The 17,234-nt window shown below is 37.1% G+C and overlaps 1 protein-coding gene and 1 long non-coding RNA gene across 3 annotated transcripts in view; one reads left to right on the plus strand and one right to left on the minus strand.

Annotated features, from left to right (window-relative positions):
• Positions 1-8,379, minus strand: part of LOC103477693 (uncharacterized) — a 59,652-nt gene extending 51,273 nt beyond the window's left edge. Inside the window, exon 1 of the long non-coding RNA XR_001777416.1 lies at positions 8,308-8,379. This is a non-coding gene — a long non-coding RNA (uncharacterized LOC103477693). The remainder of the gene's footprint in view (positions 1-8,307) is intronic.
• On the plus strand, positions 6,572-16,658 carry ica1 (islet cell autoantigen 1). 2 transcript variants are annotated; one of them, XM_017309418.1, is made up of 13 exons: positions 6,572-6,848; positions 7,117-8,297; positions 8,367-8,538; positions 9,381-9,453; positions 10,241-10,364; positions 11,075-11,273; positions 12,322-12,447; positions 12,523-12,621; positions 12,699-12,778; positions 13,228-13,274; positions 13,792-13,995; positions 14,074-14,148; positions 15,384-16,658. In XM_017309418.1, the coding sequence occupies exons 2-13, from the start codon at positions 8,248-8,250 to the stop codon at positions 15,503-15,505; spliced, it is 1,371 nt and encodes a 456-aa protein (XP_017164907.1). In that variant the 5' UTR covers positions 6,572-6,848; positions 7,117-8,247; the 3' UTR covers positions 15,506-16,658. The 2 variants fall into 2 exon arrangements, with proteins under 2 accessions (XP_017164907.1, XP_008429194.1); XM_008430972.2 differs by having other exon boundaries at positions 8,269-8,297.
• The last annotated feature ends 576 nt before the right edge of the window (positions 16,659-17,234 follow it).

Here is a 17,234-nt window from a genome sequence, read left to right on the forward strand (position 1 = left end):
TTGTACAAAATCAGACTTATATTATGATACTCTGACCACTTTGAGCTCCTTGGTCTGTCTTAGGGAGCCACTTGTGTGGGTTGTAGAGTCCGCTTCATGCTACCACGAGTGTGAACACACCACCAACATTCAAAAGTGACCAAAACATCAGCCAGAAATCACTTGAGAAGTCTGTGGTCCTCACCTGCAGAATCACTCCTTTATCAAGTGTCTTGCTAATTGCCAATAATTTCCCCCTGTTGTCTAGTCCATTTGCACAACAGCATGTGAAATTGATTGGTAATCAGTGTTGCTTCCTAAGAGGACAGTTTGATTTCACAGAACTTTGATTTAATGAAGTTATATTGTGTCGTTTACTTGTTCCCTTTATTGTTTTGAGCAGTGTATACAAGATGTCTAAAACATTTAATTAGCATAGAAAATGCAGCAATGGAAAACAGATTATAATAATTCAAAGTAGTATTAAATTGACAAACCGATAGATTAGTCAGCTATCAAAATAATTTGTTGCTGCTCTGGTTATCAACATCTGTTAAAGAAAAAAGATCTAAAATAAAGAAAATGTGTTAAAAATGAAGCTTTTAGCAAACAAACTAAAACCCATTTGAAATTAAATATACTTTTTTGACTTCAGAAGCTGTTTTTCACACTGAAAGTAATGTTTCCTGCTGCCATTTTTCATACCTTAAACCAGGATATACTTCTTATATTAAAGCAGATATGATGAACTATAAATGTCTGCATATTTTGTGACAAAAATGCTGATCTTTTAAGCATCCTGATGCAACAGAAAAAAGATCCAACATTTGTGAACTTGTTGCCCTGATGTCAGACCAGCTGATTTTTCCTCCTCTTCTCTCCATTTCTCCTGACATGCCAATAGAAAAAGTGGAATGGTTTCCACGACAGAAGCCCTTTTATAATAAGAACACACCAGATGTGCATATGAAATTACTTTTATTATTCTTGCTCACTGCAGGACTTACTCCCCAAGCTATTAATTGGTTTTTAGCAAGCAGACTAACAAAGTATTAGAGTGCAGCCTAAAGGGGAAAAAATTAAAACCCCAGCGGTCCTTCAGCTACAACGGCTGAACTTTACATATTACTCGTTCATGCAGATTACTAAATCAAGGAACTACATTTATTTACGCTTTTTAATAAGGCGCCACAGCCTCAGAGGAAATTTTTTATTGAGACGACTGGTGGGGAGACTGCGCTGCTGCTGGGAGCCACCGGTGAACCTATATTTTCAGAGCAAAATGTCTTCTAGGCTGTTATGGTACACATAAAGCATGTGGACTAAGAGATGTAGTGTGCATACAAACATTAGAAATAAAACACCTTCCAAGCAAGAACTCCCCGCTTTCCAATTTAGTTTCTGGGAAGAGACTATTATCAGTATCTGACTTGTTTTTTTTTAAACTTCCTCCACATTCATTGAGACATGTCATCCATCTATCTCAGCCTTGGGGTCCAGAAGCTCCTCGGCCATGAGTGCCTGCTGCGGCGGGGCTGTATTTCAGCATGTTGAAGTGCATGGAGAATTCCCATGAAGGGTAAGGGATTATGGATTTTGGCCTCTAAGCTGCCTGGATGCCCAGTGCGGATGTCTCTGAGCGTAGTAATCTTCAAACAGCACGCAGAGTGATGAGTGGGCACTGAGGAGTTCTACTCAGGATCTAAATGTGTTCCACCGAGTTAGAAAGAGATAGAAAAAAAAGAGCAAGAGAGGGGGGGAAAAAACCCATTTGATGCAGAAATGGAAAGGATCGACTCGATGGCTCCTCGGGGCGAGAGACACTTTTGATCCTGTGACCTGTTTTGAGCCTAAAGTCTGCGTTGAAAACTGGTGCGGAGCTGCAGATCGCTTCGAAGTGGTGCAAATGTAAATGTCACGGTTCCTCATCACTACACGTAACTGCTGATGGAAAAAGTCAATTGAGCAATTTTTGGGGTCATGCCAGGCACCCCAAGAAGAGCAGGGTGCTGCTCATATAAATGGGTCCCAGAAAAATGGCCGCTGTGTTTCAGGGTTCTTGATGGTAAAAGGTGACCCATTATGTTTTCTTGAACAGGTTAAGGGTTTTATTCGCTATACAAAACACGTTTATTACATTATTTGTACAAAATCTGACTTGTATCATGAGACTCTGCCCACTTTGAGCTCCTTGGTCTGTCTTAGGGTGTCTTGTCACTTTAAATCCTCACTGTTTATGGCTGGAAACAGATGCAGTTATACAACTGTACAGCTTTGAAAAGCAGAAGTAGAGCCTCCTGCGCAACTAACAAGAATACAGCAAGTGTAGCAAGTGTTTTTTTGATTTGCAAGTGAACAGCTGTCTTTTCCACAGTTGGGTAGAGTACACATAGTTGTACTCAACTAAAAGTAGCAATACTTCAACATATTTCTACTCAAGCAAAAGTAAAAACCAGCCTTCCAAGAAATAAATCAAGAGTAAAAAAGTATGTGGTAAAAAAGTAAAAAGTCTACTCAAATACTAAATAGCATATCAAAACATCCATTGTTTAATATTCAAAAGTTAACAGACTGACCTAAATATGAAGTTATGTGGAAATGTTGGTATTTTAAGGACTAAATTTAAAGTAATTCATATGAATACCATGTTTAAAAACAAAATCACGCAAGAGAAGCATTTCCCCCCAAATCAGTTTCTTTCAATATGAGACTTATGAATATGAAAATCTGCATATTCATAAGTCACCAAAAAAATTTGGTGATTTCTTTTGTTAAAATAATCAAGCTTGTTCTTCATTCAGTGAAGTTACTCCCAGTGGGTAGAGTATTCAGAAATTTTACACAAAAGTAGAAATACTTTATAATAAAATTACTCAAGCAAAAGTAAAAAAATTCAGCGTCATAGAATTACTCTTAAAACTAAATTTTTCCCCCCAAAACATAAAAATAAATAATCAAGTAAAATAAACTAGTTACTACCCAATTCTACTTTCCAGCAGCCATTGTACAGTTTATATAGCTGTAAAACCACCTGTCAAAACAGGCTGGAACTCAGCTGGGGTTGCTAGGTAACAGGCAGGGCTTGGCTATGGTTGCTAGGTAACGGACTGGGTTTCCCTGGGGTTATTAGGCGAGGGGCCTGCTGATTTGTGACGTTACATTCCGGAGGCTTTTGAAATGGCTCATTTTCTAGACACCAAAAAACATGAACTTATTGCCAAAAAATGGCCTGGTGTTTTTTAAAGTGTTTGGTCCATTTTTAGAAGCAAACTGGAGGTACAAAAACATGCAAAACGTGAATTTTTCATAATTAGCCTTGGGCTTATGGGGTGGAATAATAAAAACACACCTCATTATGTATATATAAAAAAAAAATCTCACGAGTGAAACAGCAGAATCTCCGAGTTAGAAAATGTCAGAGAAAATCAATAGTGACGCATGTCCCTGATCAATATCTGAAAGGAATTTCCCTGACTCTCTCTTGATTGAATTAGATCCCCTCGAAAAGCATCACTTAATTTAATGCCCTGATTGGTTCCTGCCTTATTCAAGTGAACTCAAATTGCTTTAATACAATGTAGGACCTGAACTTAAGATTGGAAGTGGACAAGGAAGATCAGATAGGTTCAAGGACACAGGCATTTAGAGAGATTACGTTCGCTTTTCGTTATAGCCACTGTATCTTCCTGTTTGTATCAAAGACCTTTAGATGATATCACAAGTCACGGTTGGGAGCTGTGTCGAAAAACTTCCTGCAGCAAATCAGGAGATATTTTGAAGTTAAAGATGCAAAACACTCCAACAACGACGTGTTTTCTGAGAGCGCAGCGGATGAAAACAAGCTGCATTGTACATGTCGTGACCTTCGGCGGCTGAAGGATCAAAGGGTTCAACATTACCTCGGTGATAATCAAATTAAGTCTGCAAAGCTTTACACAGAGCTCACTTTCCAACTATAAATCCATAACCTGCTGTTTAAATGTACCTCACAGTAACTGCTCACAGAGCTGTATGCTGCTCACACACTCCTCGAGACTCTGCAGCACAAATACTGTCCAAGGCTACAAACAGGTACATCAATTTGGGAGCTTGACAAGAAATTCCCCTTTAGGTGACAACAAAATGTACATGCCATTAGATCAGCTGCAGTATACTGTGATGAAATAAATTGAAGCCAACAGATGAAAGCTTGGGGCCCCAAACACCAGAGAGACTATTAAAGGTGTTTTCCCCACTTCCTTTGTGCTACACTGCCATCTTTTGGTCAGAAACAGAACCGCACCTCGGTTCAGGTCTGATTGAGGTGTGAAAATAAAATCTAGTGGGATTTTCTATTGTATAATGCTACTGATTTTCTAGTGAATTTTACAACTTTTGTTACCTTCTTACATTTTATATCTTCCAGTCATAAAATGTGTGAATTTTGTGTTTTGAAAAGTTCACACATTTGGGTTCACAAAATGTTTTTTTCCCTAGTTTTGGATCTTTCTTTACTTCCCTCACCATCATCCACCTTAGGGCCGGATTCAGTAGAATAAGGGCCCTGGGCTGGAGCCGGTTTTGGTGCCCTATAATTTATGCAAATTACAGAACATTATTAAGTAGCGCTGCACATTTACAGACACGAACTAAAGGATTGTTGGTTTAAAACATCTGGCAGATTAATCTACTATGGTCCCAAAACTGTGATAATTTTCAAATATTACATATATTATTGTGTTTGATAAAAATACAATATTTTAAAAGGAAAGTATTGTGTTTTCCAGGCACATTGTGATATAAAATGGCACAGTCAAGTAACTAGGTTCAGTTGTTATAAGAAATTATATATCAAATATGACTTAAAATAAATTAGACTTTGTAATTATACACATTAAAATTGGGCCTCTGTCACTTTAAAAACTCCGGCTCTTTCTGAAACTACGCTTTTAGGAAGTCATCACAACAGCACTCCTCTGTCAACCTTCCAGCATTTTTACCAGTGTTTCACTTAGAAGCAGCTCCTATAATGACCTCAGCAGATCCACAGTTCAACCAGGTGTTTGCCAATTGCTGCTGGCTAGTCTGAAGGAGCAGAGTGGGTGAGTCAGAGAATGACTGCTCGGTGAGGAGGAAGTTCAAACGTTTGGAAACTGCGGCTCAGAGGAGGAACTGTGCCACGAAGGCAGAGCTAGATTCAACCAGGCTTTTGAATAGCTGAATGGTTGCCATGGAGATTTAAGGATTTCTCAAACATGAACGAAAGAATTAAGGCAAAAATCAAGGTATGTTTTTGATAAAGGAATAGCATTATAATATGAAGTAAAGCTTAAAAATGGTTGGTAAACGTCAACTATGCACACCAAAATTTTTTGGGTTGAGCTGCCCCCAAAAACTCTGAGCCCTGGGCTACTGCCACTCTGAGCATTTTTTAAAGTCTGGTCCTGGTGGTGGCAATGAAAACTTTGGTCGATGTCCAGCTTTGTTTTTCACACTTGTTCACCCCACTCTGAGGGAAAAAGTGTTTTTTTCCACCCCTCTTTGTTATTTTTTCTGGACTTAAATATGTTTTAAATCATATTTCAAAAAATATTCCATAGGTAACAAAGCTTATAAAAGAGATAAATGAAAAGCTATTATTTTTGTAAGAGTACACGTTTAAACTGTAAATGAACAGTAAAAAGTAAAAACTAATTGAAAGTGTAATTAATTTTGCTTCCATACATTATAGTGCCGTAATTCTACTTTTCTGGAGAAAAAAATAAATCAATCGCCATATACTGATTGCTCCTTTCACTTTGCTTACACAAGCATTTATTTGATTTCAAATGACTGGATTGATTCCTTTGCCCACTCTGGGACATTACAACATTATCTGTAGATCAGACAGAAGCTTTCAGCTGAACCACGCTGGGAAATGTATGGAGAGATAATTACGGAGGATAATGTTTCACACAGTGACCTTTAGTGACACGTCACCGTCACCAAGAACGGATTCTGGAGAAAATCTGGCAGCAAACAGCAAAATGTTTGGGTGTTCATGATGGCCACATTTTCTTTCATCACATCATATTTTTATACTGTCAAAAAATCTTTCCCACGACCAAAGAGGAAACAAAAACACCTTTTGCTGTAAAATTATTGATTAATCCAAAAACTAATGAACAGGTGAGCCCTGTGTTGATGTTAAGTTGCTGTAAAAGCAGCACACATTGCTGCTTTTAACACGTGACAATTAGTTTCTTTCAGTTAAAAAACCAGCTAGATAACTCAAGATCTAACTAAACTAGCACTATTTAGTTTAACATTTGAAATAAACTTGCTAATATTGCAGAATGTTATCACTTTTTGTCGTTTTACTCCTTATATAATAGACTATAATTATAAAAACATGTAAAATATAATTTATTATTTAATTTGAAGCTAAAACGTATTAATTAACTGCTAATAAGAATCTAAATTCATTTTCATGTTAGCATAAAGTATAACGCAGTGTATTTTATCTTCTTTTTTTCAAATACTTATTTAGTCTGGAGACCTTCTGTTCCACACTATTATCCGCTTTCCTCCGCTAATGGTGCACAACTATCTACATAAATCCGCTCAATGGGGTATGTTGCCATGTTTGCGCCAGATAAACATCCCTGAATTGTGCGCTGCGGTTTGCAGTGGATGCAGGATGCGGGGATGTTTGTCTCCTCTCTGAAGAGGAGGGGAGTGCGCCCTGACTGACGTCAGCTTGTTTCGTGCAGACGGACAATGAGCAGCTGTGTGTACAAATTTACAGAATAAACCCGGGCCTGAAATCCCGGCATCGCTGCTGCTGCTATTTATGCATCGATAGAAGAGATGCGACGCTGCTGTTTCTGCATGCTGCCTTTTTCGCTCAGGTAAGTGAGCTTTATAATGTTACTTTATCTATGATCGCATCTCGTTTCGATGTGATGCTCATGGATAATTCAGAGATACAGAAGCGCCGCTGGGCTTCCGCATAATGAGTCTGTTTATTTTATAAAAAATATTCCCAATTAAGACATTTTACGATCACTAATGATAAAGAGACGCATAAATGTAGTTTTTAAATGTGACTCTGTTCGGTATGGAGGCTTAATAAAGGACGGTTTGGTGAAATCGCATCATAACCCATCTCATTAACAGGAGTCGTGACGCGCGAGCTGCAGATGACGCTCCTCGCGCAGCAGGGGAAGCCCGAACTGCAGGGAAGGGGGCGCCATTTTTACACCAATATGTAAACATTTAAGGCCAGATATGCTGTAATTAATGGCAGTGTAATAATATATATATTTACAGAAAAGCTTCCCGATACTGAAACATACTACACAGATCTGATCTAGTCTTTTTTGTTCAGAGTATTTTTAAATGTATAGCGAGTATAAATAAAATAAAATTCAAAACAGAGATCCTTCTGGCTTGAATGAGAACTACCTCTATCTCACAGTTTTTCCAAATAATAGAAAAATAGATTGATGGGTATTGAGTAGTTAATATCTTATATTAATATTTAAATGCAGTTATGTGGCATAGGTCTATATCTACAACGTTCACAATCTAAAGAGTCATTTTATTATCAGGCCAGCCAAATAAAAAAGCCACAAATATCTTGGGACATTTTGAAAATAACTACTTAGAAAATGTGTTGTAATTTGTAACCACCATTTTATTTCTTTTTAGGAATTAAAATAAAGATAAACACAATTTAGTTAAAGGAAGATGTAAAAAATAAAATAAATCCAACCTGATATGAAGCAGGTCTGCACTAGAAGTAGCGTCATTCTTTGTAATTTAATGCAAATATAAGAAAAGAAGTGAAAATCCATTTTAAAAAACTGAGCTTGTTACTAATTTAGAAACAAATGCTGGTTCTTTTTCATGTTGTTAGAAGCCATTGTGAAAAGTCCAAAAGCTAATAAATTTGCCTCCATATAAATTAATCTATAAACGTCAATTAATTTTAAAATTTAAATAAGGGTCAAAAATATGCAAGAAAAAAAAACAAGGAAATTCTTTAGATTAATATATAAAAATTTTCTAGCAAAATCATGGATAATTTTGGATTTCAAAAGTCGGACATTTTTAGATTAATTTGATTTTTTTTCAGCAGATTTTCGCCTCTTCAATCTCAGAAACGTCCTTAATTTTTCTAGAAAGTTTCTGAGTCAAATGTTCAACTTTTCAAGCTCAAAAATGTTAAATGTTTCTGGAAAATTTCTGAGATTAATCTGAATTTTTGGGTGAAAATGTTGTCCTTTTTTCTACAATGGTCCCAGTATGTCTTCATATTTTCCCCAGGTCTTCTTAAAAATGGAGGGCAAACATTTGTGAGTATACCTGAGTATTTAACGGGTTCTGTCACCAGCTGTAGCCCTGATCCAGTCCTCTCTTCATAGCGGCTCCTCTGGGGAATACCTGGACCGCCTCATCCAGAACCGAGACTCATCGGTGGTGAACAAGTTCCAGAAGAAGTACTGGAAAACCAAGCAGACGCTCATCAAAGTCACCGGGAAGAAAGAGGACGAACACGTGGTGGCGTCAGACGCAGAGCTGGACGCCAAGCTGGAGGCGAGTCAAGAGTTTTTCCTCAGAGCTTTAAACTTTTAGTTATCACGTCACACTTCCGGTAACTTTGCAGCTTGGAGGTCACCGTAGCGGTCATGGCAGTTGCTATGACAACAGTGAACTAGCCACAATCTTAAAACTAGCTCTCGCCTCGTTCTCATCTTACTCATAAACAATATAAATACAACTATTACTCGATCACATTTATTGAGTACTCTACCCACCTATGTGTAATACTAAGATAAATATCAGTGACATTTATTGTAGTACTCACTGCCGAATTAGCAAAATTAGCTTAGCTAATGTAGCTTTTAGCTATAAGCTAAGTCTGACGTGGTTTACGTTTATACAGCTGATTGTATGTTTAGCCAAGTTTTGTATTCACACGTGTAAATTCAGGAGAAAAATCCCTTGCTTTGTGACTGATCTATTTAACTATTTTCAGTTATTATGTCTTTCAAAAAAGTGTAAGGCAATTAAAACAGTCACACGATGTTATAACTCCTGATGTTACTAATATTACATTATATACTGTTCTTTGTTTTATAATAATAATAATAATAATAATAATAATAATAATAATAATAATAATTAAACAACAACAAAACATGTGCACAGGTGGGAAAAGTACCTGAAAATTTTACTCAAGTAAGAGTAGCACTACTTCTACTTTTACTCAAGTAGCCGCCAAAATACTGACTCAAGTAAGAGTAAAAAACACTTGAGTCACTTGTCTACCAAGATGGTGCTGACCACTAATGGTTCAGACATGTTGGAACTATGTATTTCATTACTATTTAGTTATGCATGTAAAAATGTTAATGTTTTTTATATCTCATCGGCAGGTCTTCCACTCCATCCAGAGAACATGCATGGAGCTGCTAAAGGTCATTGAGCAGTACCAGAGGAGGATCTGCTGTAAGTCCAGAAAACTCAAAAATATCAGATTGATGAAACTTAGCCAGTCAACCGGGGTATATTACTGTTCAAAATACCAGTAACTGAACAACAGCAACAAATACTGCACTCAAGAATAGCAATACTTCAATACATGTTTTACTCTGGTGAAAGTAAGTAGCATTTCCAAGAAATTACCTCAAGTAATTTTGTGAAAAGGCCACTCAAGTATCTTTTTAACAAGTACTGAGTAACTGATCAAAACAACAATAAATTAATATTTAAAAATTATATCAGACATACCAGAATATAAAGAATATAAAGTTATGTGAAGTTATGTGAAAATACTAGTATTTTAAGAACCAAAATTAAAATAATTTATATATATATATTGTTTTTTTAATAAGTTTCTTTCAATAAAAAACTTATGAAAACAAAAACTGTAGATGTTTGTCTGTGTCTGGTGAATGTTTGGTTAAAACATCAATGTTCTTCATTTAGTGAAGTTACTCACAGTGAGAAAAGTACCAGAAAGTTCACTCAGAAGACGCAATACTTCATAGTAAAATTAGTCAAGGAAAGGTCAAAAGTAAAGCATAGTAAAAATACTCCTGAAAGTAATTGTAACTTTTAAACATTTAGTTTGTTTTAAATTTGGTCATCTGGATTACTTTTGTTCCCCTTCAAGACTCTTTATATGTTGGCTTATTAAAGTTTTAGTGGCTGGTTTTAGTAGCAAAGACTGAAAATCAGACGGGAATCAGTATTTTATCTTCCTAGAACAACATTTTTCATCTTTACTTCTCAGTCCTTTCTCAGGAGGAAAACGAGTTGGGTCGTTTCCTTCGCTCCCAGGGGTCGCAGGATAAAAGCCGGGCTGGGAAGATCATGCAGGCGACAGGGAAAGCTCTCTGCTTCTCCTCCCAGCAGAGGTAGCCGTCACATATTCTGACAGGATACCCATACAAACCCCTTCCTGGATCATTAGATTTAGGGATATAAAATTTCCACAAAATCTTTCACATAAAGATACAAGAGCCTAAGGTGTTCCCAAGGGACAAAAAAAACTGAAAAATTTAGCCACTGAAAATTTAAAAAAAAATGTTCAAGATGGCCACCACGGTTGTGATGGAAATTTTGTTATATTTTTATTTTTACAGTAAAATCACCAATTAGATGATTGATGATTGCTTGTCAACAAGTCAGTGTGAGACCTGCGAACAGCAAATCCTTAGTTTCAGTGTCTGATTTTGCTTCGTATTATCACTTTAAATTTGTACAAATAGGAACAAAGTCAAAAACATATGGCAGTGGGTAACATTTTTTGGCAATAATTGGTTTAATAGGCTCAAAAATGGTGGCCATCTTGAGAAATGGCCGTCATCCTGAAATTCAAGTGGCTAATGGGAAAAACCTGAGAGGTGAGCATGCAATTTTTTATGCTTGTGTCCACATTAGAATGATTTTTACAGTAATATGCTAAATTATCAGGGGCCGAACATGTTCAAACCACTCTAGTAGACCTCAAAAAGCCAATCAGAGGGTCATAAAGTTCAGGATATTGTAAAATAAAAAAACGTAGTTCTTGGATTATAGACTTCTGGAGGCTTGATTTTGACAACAGCTCTTCTTCTTCTTCTAGGCTGGCTCTGAGGAAACCTCTGTGCCGTCTGTACCAGGAGATTGAGACTTTCCGTTACCGGGCCATCTCTGACACGTGGCTGACGGTGAATCGGATGGAGCAGTCCCGGACCGAGTACCGCGGAGCCTTGCTTTGGATGAAGGACGTCTCTCAGGAGCTTGATCCGGACACGCACAAACAGATGGAGAAATTTCGCAAGGTTTGTCCTCCACATAGAAAGATCTACGGAAATAACAGATGGGAGTTCACCGCTACATATCAACTAGTTCACAGTAATTAGCAATATCTAAAGGACTGTGGTGTAACCAGTGAACATCCAGGCTTCTTTGGGTCTTTGGCTGCTTTTAGAATTGGTCTGTGGGCCTTACAGAACATGATTATTACACATTTTGCACAAGAGATTTTAGTCTGGTCAGTTATGTCTATATTAATTTAGAGTCTATTGTCACTTTAAATCTAAATAACCAGTTGTTGGCCATGGCCCCAACTCAACGTTTACACTAACACGTGAAAATCACTGCAAACAAATGCACAATTATACAACCATACAGTTTTGAAAAGCATTAGTAGAGCCTCCTGCACTGTCAACAAGAATGCAGCAAGTTTCTTAATGGTAAGTCAACAACAAAAAACTTGTCTTTTCCAGCAGCCATTGTATAAATCTTGAGATGAATATCAGAAATTTTCTAGAAAGGAACTTGGAAGTTTCTGAGCTTAAAAAGTTGAAAATTTGCTAAAAAAATAATTTAAAACCTTTGACATTTTTGATTAATCTCAGAAATTATAGTGAAAAGAAACATGAAGATTTCAGAGTTTCTGGCTTTTGAAACTCGTATATGTCCAAGGTTTTTTAATAAACTTTCTGAAAATAATCTCAAAAATCTTTTCAAGCACATTTTTGACTTTTCCAACTCAAAAACATTCTTGTTTTTTTCTAGAAAATGTACATTAATCTCAAAATTTCTGTGTTCGTTGGGTGGAAATTTACTCTTCTTCTTTTCTACCAACAATGGCCCTAATGCGCCATCGTAGACTCCCAAAACTGAAAACTTTGCATTCAGTAGATGAGCTGTGCAAAACTCATGTCCTCATGTCCTGTCAGATGTTTTGAATTCATCTTGTAAAGAAACAAGTTTCAGATTCTGTTTTCATCCACCACTAGAGGGCAGAACTCACCCAAAAACCACAGCCAGACAGCACTTTGTCCAGTTTAACTTGTTTATTTTTTCCTTTTAACTAAATCTTAGGTTCAGGCTCAGGTCCGGACGACCAAAAGCAGCTTCGACAAGTTAAAGAACGACGTCTGCCAGAAGGTTGACCTGCTGGGGGCGAGCCGCTGCAACCTCCTCTCACACGTTCTGACCACATACCAGGTTCATCTCATCTATTGAGCTCTAAACGGAAAACCAATGGGAAATTGAATTAAACAGAAATTCTCTGTGTTTCAGACGACTCTTTTGCACTTCTGGGGGAAAACGTCTCACACCATGGCAGCCATACACGAGAGCTTTAAGGGCTGCCAGCATAATGAGGTTTCCACAGCGAAGGTCAGAGCGTTTTTCCATGAGGAAAAGAATTAGTAGAAAAACATAAAGAGCATGATTAGCTGGATTATTGTTTACAGGATTCCACGGACAAAAATATGGAGAAGAAAACATCGGAAAGGGAAACAGAGGAGAGAAGAAATGAGACAACTAATGACCAGCAAGTTTTCCATTCAGTTTTTACTCTTGATCAGGATGTGCAAAGCATGAAACTCATCCTTCACTGCAAGAGCGTAATCTATCACTGAGTTGTTTGAGAAACATCCAACTTGAATACATTTCAGGGGGAAAACGGGAAAACATGCTATGAAAAAAACAGTTTTTACAAATTCAGATGTAGCAAAATGATCAGTATATCTAAAGTTTCTTTAAATCAATGCAACTGAACTGAAGTTCTAGGAATTTATTAAGTAATCAATGACTTTCTGTTTGCCTGGAGCAACTATAGATGTGACACTTTACAGATGTGCAGATTGAAGATCAGACTTTCCTTTCCTTGTATTGCTATGCTTCTTTATTAATGTTGTCAACAAATGTGTGTAAATAGACACCAAAGCTCTTCCTTTATATGTGCTAATTACTCTGATGTTCTGCTTCTTAATTTTACAGACTAATCTCATTAGGACATGAAGAAAAAAGTGAAAAGATGAGAGAAGGTAAAATATGAATATGTTTGTTCATGTGATAAGTCATTAAAAAACAGAGTCCAAAATCTTCCTGTCTTTTAGTGGGTTGTGCCAGTGGTGACATCCGGTTTTTGATCATGTGACTCTTGTGATGCAAAAAAAATTGTTTCCATTACAATTTTGCAAATAAATATCTATATGGCTAAAAAAAAAAACACCTTTGTTATCAAAAAATGAATTGGTGTGTTTCCATTAATCAAATTTATTTCTGAAATGTCAAAATGTGGAATTATATGGTCAACAGAAACAGATCTTGTGCCTGGTTAATTTTTTGTTAAAACTAGCTTGTTCTTTATTTACTGGTAGAGTATCCAGATATTTTACTCCAGAAGGAGTAAAGATACTTAATAATAAAGCTACTCAAGTAAACTCCTCTTAGTACATTTTTGCCAAAAGTAGATGATACAAGTTACTACCCAACTCTGAACTGTGCTAAGCAGAAAAACTCCAGAGTCTTGTATTAATAAGATTGTTTCTACTTTCTCAGAGTTGGATGGTGAGGAGGACAGCTTGGCTCTGCTCAATGAGATCCTGGGCGGTTTGTTTGTGGACGATTTTTCCCAGGAATGGACCAAAGGGTCTGGAGACACGGAGGCGAGTGCCGGTCCATCTGACACCCAGCAGCAGGAAAACTCGTTCTTTTTGCCGTCACAGCTTTTGGATCAAAGCTTGAACAAGTCTTCTGCCTCAGGTCAGAAAACAACCAAACCTCTGATTGTGCAGTTTGATTTCCTTCAAATTTCTCTGTCTTATTTTATTTGTGAATCAGACTGGACCGGGATCGTCCCACAGCCGGACTTATCACCTGGATCTGGACAGAACCCTATAAAGCCAGCGGTGAAAGGTAAGACTAATGGATGCAAGTGGATTAATGGTTTATTAGATTAAAATGAGTTCTAATCGATTAGCTAATTAGAACACTATTAGAACTTCTTATAGTGTTGTAGTTTGGTCGCCATCCAACAGAGGGCGCTGCTGGTCATCCTTAAGCGGAGCGGTTGATACAGAAAGTTAAGATGGCGGCGGCGCCAGGACAGAACGGTTAAGAGAAACGGTCCAGAGTTTGTTGTGAAATGTAAAATTTACTTTATATTTTGAAATATAAACACTCAACAAGCTCCTCTAGTTATTATATCAATATCGCTCATTCAGTCGAGCTTCATGACAGAGCATTATACAACGAGGAAGAAAAACATGGCGGCTATAAGGACGGTTGATTTTGAGGCTATTGCGAGTTAAAGCACTTCATGGAGCGAAGTTTTAACTTTCCTTCAAGAGCAACCACCGACGGTACTTCTGAATGGGAAACTAAGTGTTAAATATTTCATTCTTTGCATGTTTTTATTTTTCTATTCAGCCTATTCAACCTATTTTTCTATAGGTTTTGTTATGTTATATAAATACGTCTAAGTTTAAGACCACATTTTTCTGTTTATTGAGTCAGGATTTACATCATCCATCCATTTTCTTACACCCTTGTCCCTCAGTGGGGTCGGGAGGTGCTGGTGCCTCTCCAGCTAACGTTCCGGCCGAGAGGCGGGGTCACCCTGGACAGGTCGCCAGTCTGTCGCAGGGCAACACAGAGACACACAGGACAAACAACCATGCACACACACACACTCACAGGACACTTTGGAGAGGCCAATTAACCTGACAGTCATGTTTTTGGACTGTGGGAGGAAACCGGAGTACCCGGAGAAAACCCACACATGCACAGGGAGAACATGCAAACTCCATGCAGAAAGACTGGGGCCGGGAATCGAACCCAGAACCTTCTTGCTGCAAGGCAGCAGATCTACCACTGTGCAGCCCGGATTTACATCAGCGATTTTTTTAACGCAGCATATAAAATTTAGCCTTTCATGTTATGGAAAAACTGTCGCTCCTCGTGATACAAACGAAAACTCCGAATTTCAAGAAACTGAATGATTATTAGTCAATTGACTAATAATCCACTTTAGATTAACTCATTAATCGATAACTTGCACCCATAGCAGGACTGAATTTTGACACTGAGAAACAAAGCAAGGAGTTTAGATTTTAATTCAATGACTCATGTTTTGTTTTCCTGCTGTGTAGAAACAAGCGGACCATCCAAAGACCTGTCAGCGTGGTTCAACCTGTTCGCTGACCTGGACCCTCTCTCCAATCCAGATGCAATCGGAGCAGCCAACAGAGAAAACGAGCTTCACACAGCATAGTTCTTCCTGAGCAGCGTGACACATTTAGAAACTACATCCATCTGTTTGGCTTCAGCTATAAACTGTTTCCAGTATGATGATAAACACTCATCAGAGGCTGGAAGGCTGGATTTTTAAACTTCTTCCAAACGCCGTAAGAAAATAAAACAATCAAGTCAGAACAAGTTACCATATATAAAATCAATCACAAATACTAGATTATAACAAAACATAATGCACCAAATGTGTTGCTCTAATAGCTGCGTTTCCATTGACTATATAATTTCGAAAACAGATTCACTTAATGGAAACGTCAATTTAGAAAAAAATACGTTATTGATTGAAAGTTTTGATGTTAGGTGGTTTGAAATTGGTTTATTGCTCAAAACTAAATTTGAAACTTTTTTTTTTTTGCATTATACACGAGTCACATGATCAACAATTGGATGTTACTACTGGCAGAAACCACAAAGAAGACAGGAAGTGACATGAGGAAGATGCCTCGGCATTTGTTTAAATGAATTATTATGTGAACAAACGTGATTTAACTGCATTTCTTATTTAGTAGAAATTGCAAAATTGTGTTTTTCTTTTATATTAGCAAACTATTAAAGTTTTGTGCACATTTGAAAACAGGAGATTGTCTTGAGGAATATTCCCCATGAAACTTAACCCTCCATTGCTGTTGTCATAACTCTTATAGATGAAATTCTGCAATTATTCTTCAATTAAAAAGTTAATGATCTAATTATTAAATATTTGAAATTACATAGTGCAACTTTTAAGCATTATTTTGTGTCTTAATTTGTATAACTTTCAACAAATAAAAACAAAATGTTGACTTGATTAGGGAATATTGTCATATAAAGGTGAAAAAATGTAAAATATTTAAAAAAGGCTCACCTACTGAAAATTTTAGCAAAAAGAAGTGAGAGAATCCAGCCTTCATCAGAACTCGGCTGTATTTTACAGCTGTAAAAGTTAAAAACTGGTCACAGAAAGTTGGTATTTTGGTTCTTTTTAACCTTTATTACAAAACTTTAACTTTAGTAATTGTTTGGAGATTTTAATCTAGATTTAAACCTGGTGGAATATTTAGGAAGTGTTTAAGATAATTTAAGTTTCACAAGGGATTTTATTAAAACGGCGACTCATGTTGCCATCAGATGCAAAATCTGTTGTTTCAGCTTAAATTTTTGACTTTTAAACTTGAATTTAAGAGTCTCTTCATTAAGAGCTGTAGAAAGCAGACATTTCTTCCACTCACAGTTCAAGCTTTCAATCAACTCAACTTAAAGGTTTCGCACTGTGAGTTTTTATAAGACATCCAGTTGGTGTTTAAGCCGTTTGCTTTATTTGAAGAGATTCCCTCTGTAGTTACATGAACTCATTACTGCATGACGCATGCTGCTGCTTTAGTTATGCTGTTGGTCATCACCGCTTTATTTATTTTCCTAAAGTCTTTAGACATGTATTTTTCAGGGCTGCTCATTCTGGGCAACATGCAGTTTTAATTTTATTTTGTGAGCCAGTAAAACAGAATAAGACACTATTTACTAATGTTGATGAAAATGCTGCATCAACAAGATGCATGTGAGGAGGGATGTCTTGAGACTGCCGTGTCAAACTCATTCTCGTTTTGGGCCATATCAGAACCGTGACCAATTTCAAGGGCCTGTTGTGGCAGAATATATTAATAAAACTGTTTAAATATTCACACTGATCAGTCCCTTCAGGATTTTCAAATTGT

Source organism: Poecilia reticulata, linkage group LG16 (genome assembly GCF_000633615.1).
Source record: "Poecilia reticulata strain Guanapo linkage group LG16, Guppy_female_1.0+MT, whole genome shotgun sequence".
Classification (NCBI taxonomy): domain Eukaryota; kingdom Metazoa; phylum Chordata; class Actinopteri; order Cyprinodontiformes; family Poeciliidae; genus Poecilia; species Poecilia reticulata.

Bases quoted from the DNA above. Each gene is read 5' to 3' on its own strand.
- ica1 (XM_017309418.1), top strand. From the start codon at position 8,248: ATGTCTTCATATTTTCCCCAGGTCTTCTTAAAAATGGAGGGCAAACAT. The intron at 8,539-9,380 runs GCGAGTCAAGAG...TCTCATCGGCAG, and splicing joins AGCTGGACGCCAAGCTGGAG to GTCTTCCACTCCATCCAGAG. The intron at 9,454-10,240 runs GTAAGTCCAGAA...TTTACTTCTCAG, and splicing joins GTACCAGAGGAGGATCTGCT to TCCTTTCTCAGGAGGAAAAC.